General features: G+C 40.6%; 1 protein-coding gene across 1 annotated transcript in view; it reads right to left on the reverse strand.

The window, feature by feature from the left end:
- LOC109537594 (leucine-rich repeat and calponin homology domain-containing protein) overlaps window positions 1-2,715 on the reverse strand; it is a gene marked incomplete in the record, with an annotated part of 16,407 nt that extends 13,692 nt beyond the window's left edge. The window contains 1 exon segment of the mRNA XM_048662494.1: window positions 2,383-2,715. Within this exon segment, the coding sequence (XP_048518451.1) occupies window positions 2,383-2,557 (175 nt within the window).
- Between the last annotated feature and the right edge of the window lie 423 nt (window positions 2,716-3,138).

Consider the following 3,138-nt stretch of genomic DNA (forward strand, 5'->3'; position numbering starts at 1 on the left):
GTTAAACCTTGATTGAAAAAGACAGTTCAAGCGATGCTCTATGGCAAAGCTTCTAAGGATTGTTCAGATATTTCTAGCCGTTTGCGTGTTATGGGCTCGTAAACTTTGACTGCCCGATAAAAGTCGACAGTTTTGCTTCTATCTTTTTAGAGGTTAGGAATTTTGTGTTAAACCTTGATTGAAAAAGACAGTTCAAGCGATGCTCTATCGCAAAGCTTCTAAGGATTGTTCAGATATTTCTCGCCGTTTGCGTGTTATGAGCTCGTAAACTTTGACTGCCCGATAAAAGTCGACAGTTTTGCTTCTAACTTTTTATAGGTTAGGAATTTTGCGTTAAACCTTGATTGGAAAAGACAGTCCTAGCGATGCTCTATCGCAAAGATTCTAAGGATTGTTCCGATATTTCTAGCCGTTTGCGTGTTATAGGCTCGTAAACTTTGACTGCCCGTTAAAAGTCGACAGTTTTGCTTCTATCTTTTTAAACGTTAGGAATTTTGCGTTAAACCTTAATAGAAAAAGACAGTTCTAGCGATGCTCTATCGCAAAGCTTCTAAGGATTGTTCAGATATTTCTAGCCGTTTGCGTGATATGAGCTCGTAAACTTTGACTGCCCGATAAAAGTCGACAGTTTTGCTTCTAACTTTTTATAGGTTAAGAATTTTGCGTTAAACCTTGATTGAAAAAGACAGTTCTAGCGATGCTCTATCGCAAAGGTTCTAAAGATTGTTAAGATATTTTCTCCAGATTCCGAGTTATAAGCTCGAAAAGGTTCGGCTTCTTAAAATTGGCTATTTTGGCTTGTAACTTTTAAGTCTAGAAATTTAAGCAAGAGGCAAAGACAACTCTGGATAAGATCTTTCCAAGAGGTCGTAAAAACTGATATCTGATCAAGCACCTGAAATGGGGCAAAGCTCTGCTTGTATCTGCGATGCTTTTGCAGCAAAATGCAAAAAAATAAATCAAGAAATTACGTACACACTTTATACACGATTTGTTAATTCACGCTGAACATTTGTTTGCTTTGCTGTCTTGAATTGGAATGAACTATACGCTTAAACCATCAAACATCGGTTTCAATGCGAGCAAATCAAGCTTCAATTACGACAAAGATTACATTACGAAAACCACGCAATCTCCGACCAAAACCGGCTGAAAATCACAAACCAAGCCCTCGTCTTGTCGCTTGCATCATCTCATATATAACCACATGTTTCCACAATATTTAATCGAGTCGTGTTCTACAACGATGTCCTTTATCGAGCCTCCGATTCGATACAGATGAGTGAAAAGCCCACACAGGTTCATTAGCATTCAGTGAAACAGAAACAGACTGGAACTGAGGAAGAGGATTCGAGAAAAACGCATTTATTTCAGTGGTCATTTTCGGCTATTTATTCTGCTTTAAACCCAAACAACCGACAGAAAATGAACGAAATCACTTGGCCGTCTGGTGCAAACACCTTGCACGTGCCCGTTCAGGCAGGTGGAAAGGTCGATTTCAACAAAGCCTTTACGAGGCCCAGACCAGATATTGTCTTATCAAACAGCAGTCGTTAAAAATTAATCTCAAGAAGACGGGTTTTCTTCTGCTGTGTTGTTTACTTAAAAAGCCGCTTAACAACTTAATGCCTGGATGTGAATGGCGTGCCATAGATAAGCCCAGAGTGTTTCAAGAAGGCTTCGATTGCCTGCAGCAGCAGGCGAATAATGCCAGTCTAATTTTAGCCCTCAGAGCCACACTTATAATGTACCGAAAGGTCACTGATAAAGGCCCAACCTGCTCCTTTGACCTTTGCCATTGTGATCAATCACTCGATTTCCTGACCTGAAAAGAAGACTATTTAAAAATCGGGCTCGACTGGCAGTCCAGTCACATACGCTGATAAAATCAGGCATTCATGACTATGAATGGTTGATGGTGTAAACCCTCCAAATGCAGCTTTTGAATATTCAAAAACTATTGCAAAACCATATTCATTACCCAGTTGGTAATGAATGCTTTATCCCCTGCTGTGTATGAAACGAGGGAACACATGATTAGTCTCTGTGTTTAATGTTTTCGGCAGGAACCCCAAATATTAGGGTGAACTGAAGGGATCAATATGGGACTTAACCTAAGCCAACTGTACATTGGCTTGTGCGGTTTTCTCTTCGGCTGGGTGTTGGCTGTGAGTTTGCTCGCTATTTTTAGCCAAGGGATGGCAATCAAGCAATTTCCAGATGGATTTACTTAGTCGACTAATTGGGCGACGGTAACAAAACAAACAAGTCAGGCGCTGAGTTTGCAGGAAATCTGCTGATGCAAAAACCCTGATACCAGCAGTTTTTTAACAACAAAACCCAGTAGATTGACGCCCAAAACAAGTGGCTCAAGCCCCTTACCTGCAGTTACAGTATCGCTTAGGTTGTACTTCTCCTTGGCTTTAGGGAAGTCCTTCAACTTCCTATTGCTCAATTTGAGGTCGCCGCTCTGGTTCGCCTCCTCTAAAATCCGCTCCAAAGACCTGGTTAGATGGTTCTGAATGTGTCCGTTTATAGTAGGAACCATCACTGCCATCGTGCATTTCACTTTTTGACTTATACACAGCGAATCATTCACATTCGATTAAGACCGCAAACATTACGGTTTTTCGCTGGAAAACGCTGGAAAAACCACATGAACCGCACTCAACAACCAAACGCTCCAAACTGAAAGAGAATGTCAACTTGTCAACTAGTCAGGGTGGCCAACTTCAAACGCGTATTACCGTACTAGCCATTTGAAAATACCGTATCTTACCGTACCGAGATTTTGAACCAGAAAGTCTTCAATCTGGATTGCATGAATCTCCATGCAATCACGCATTCGATATCAAACCACAAATACAAAACTCAAACAAAAAATATATAAATTAATATTTATGTTGGTAGCCATCAACCACCCATCAACAAAGTCAATGGTCGATTGAGTAATGCATCGTTGCCGTTAATTATTAACTCCCAATTAGTCAACACCATGTGTAGTTTTTCCTCAATGGATTTGATAAGGAAACAAAATCATTATCTTGACATTACATGCCATAAATATAACAACATGGCAACATAAGCTTTGGGATAGCTGGCGCTCAGGGGTGGATCCAGCTTTAAATTCCGGGGGGG

This window comes from Dendroctonus ponderosae, unplaced genomic scaffold (genome assembly GCF_020466585.1).
Source record: "Dendroctonus ponderosae isolate FM_Combo_2020 unplaced genomic scaffold, Dpon_F_20191213v2 Dpon_F_20191213_11, whole genome shotgun sequence".
In the NCBI taxonomy this organism is placed as follows: domain Eukaryota; kingdom Metazoa; phylum Arthropoda; class Insecta; order Coleoptera; family Curculionidae; genus Dendroctonus; species Dendroctonus ponderosae.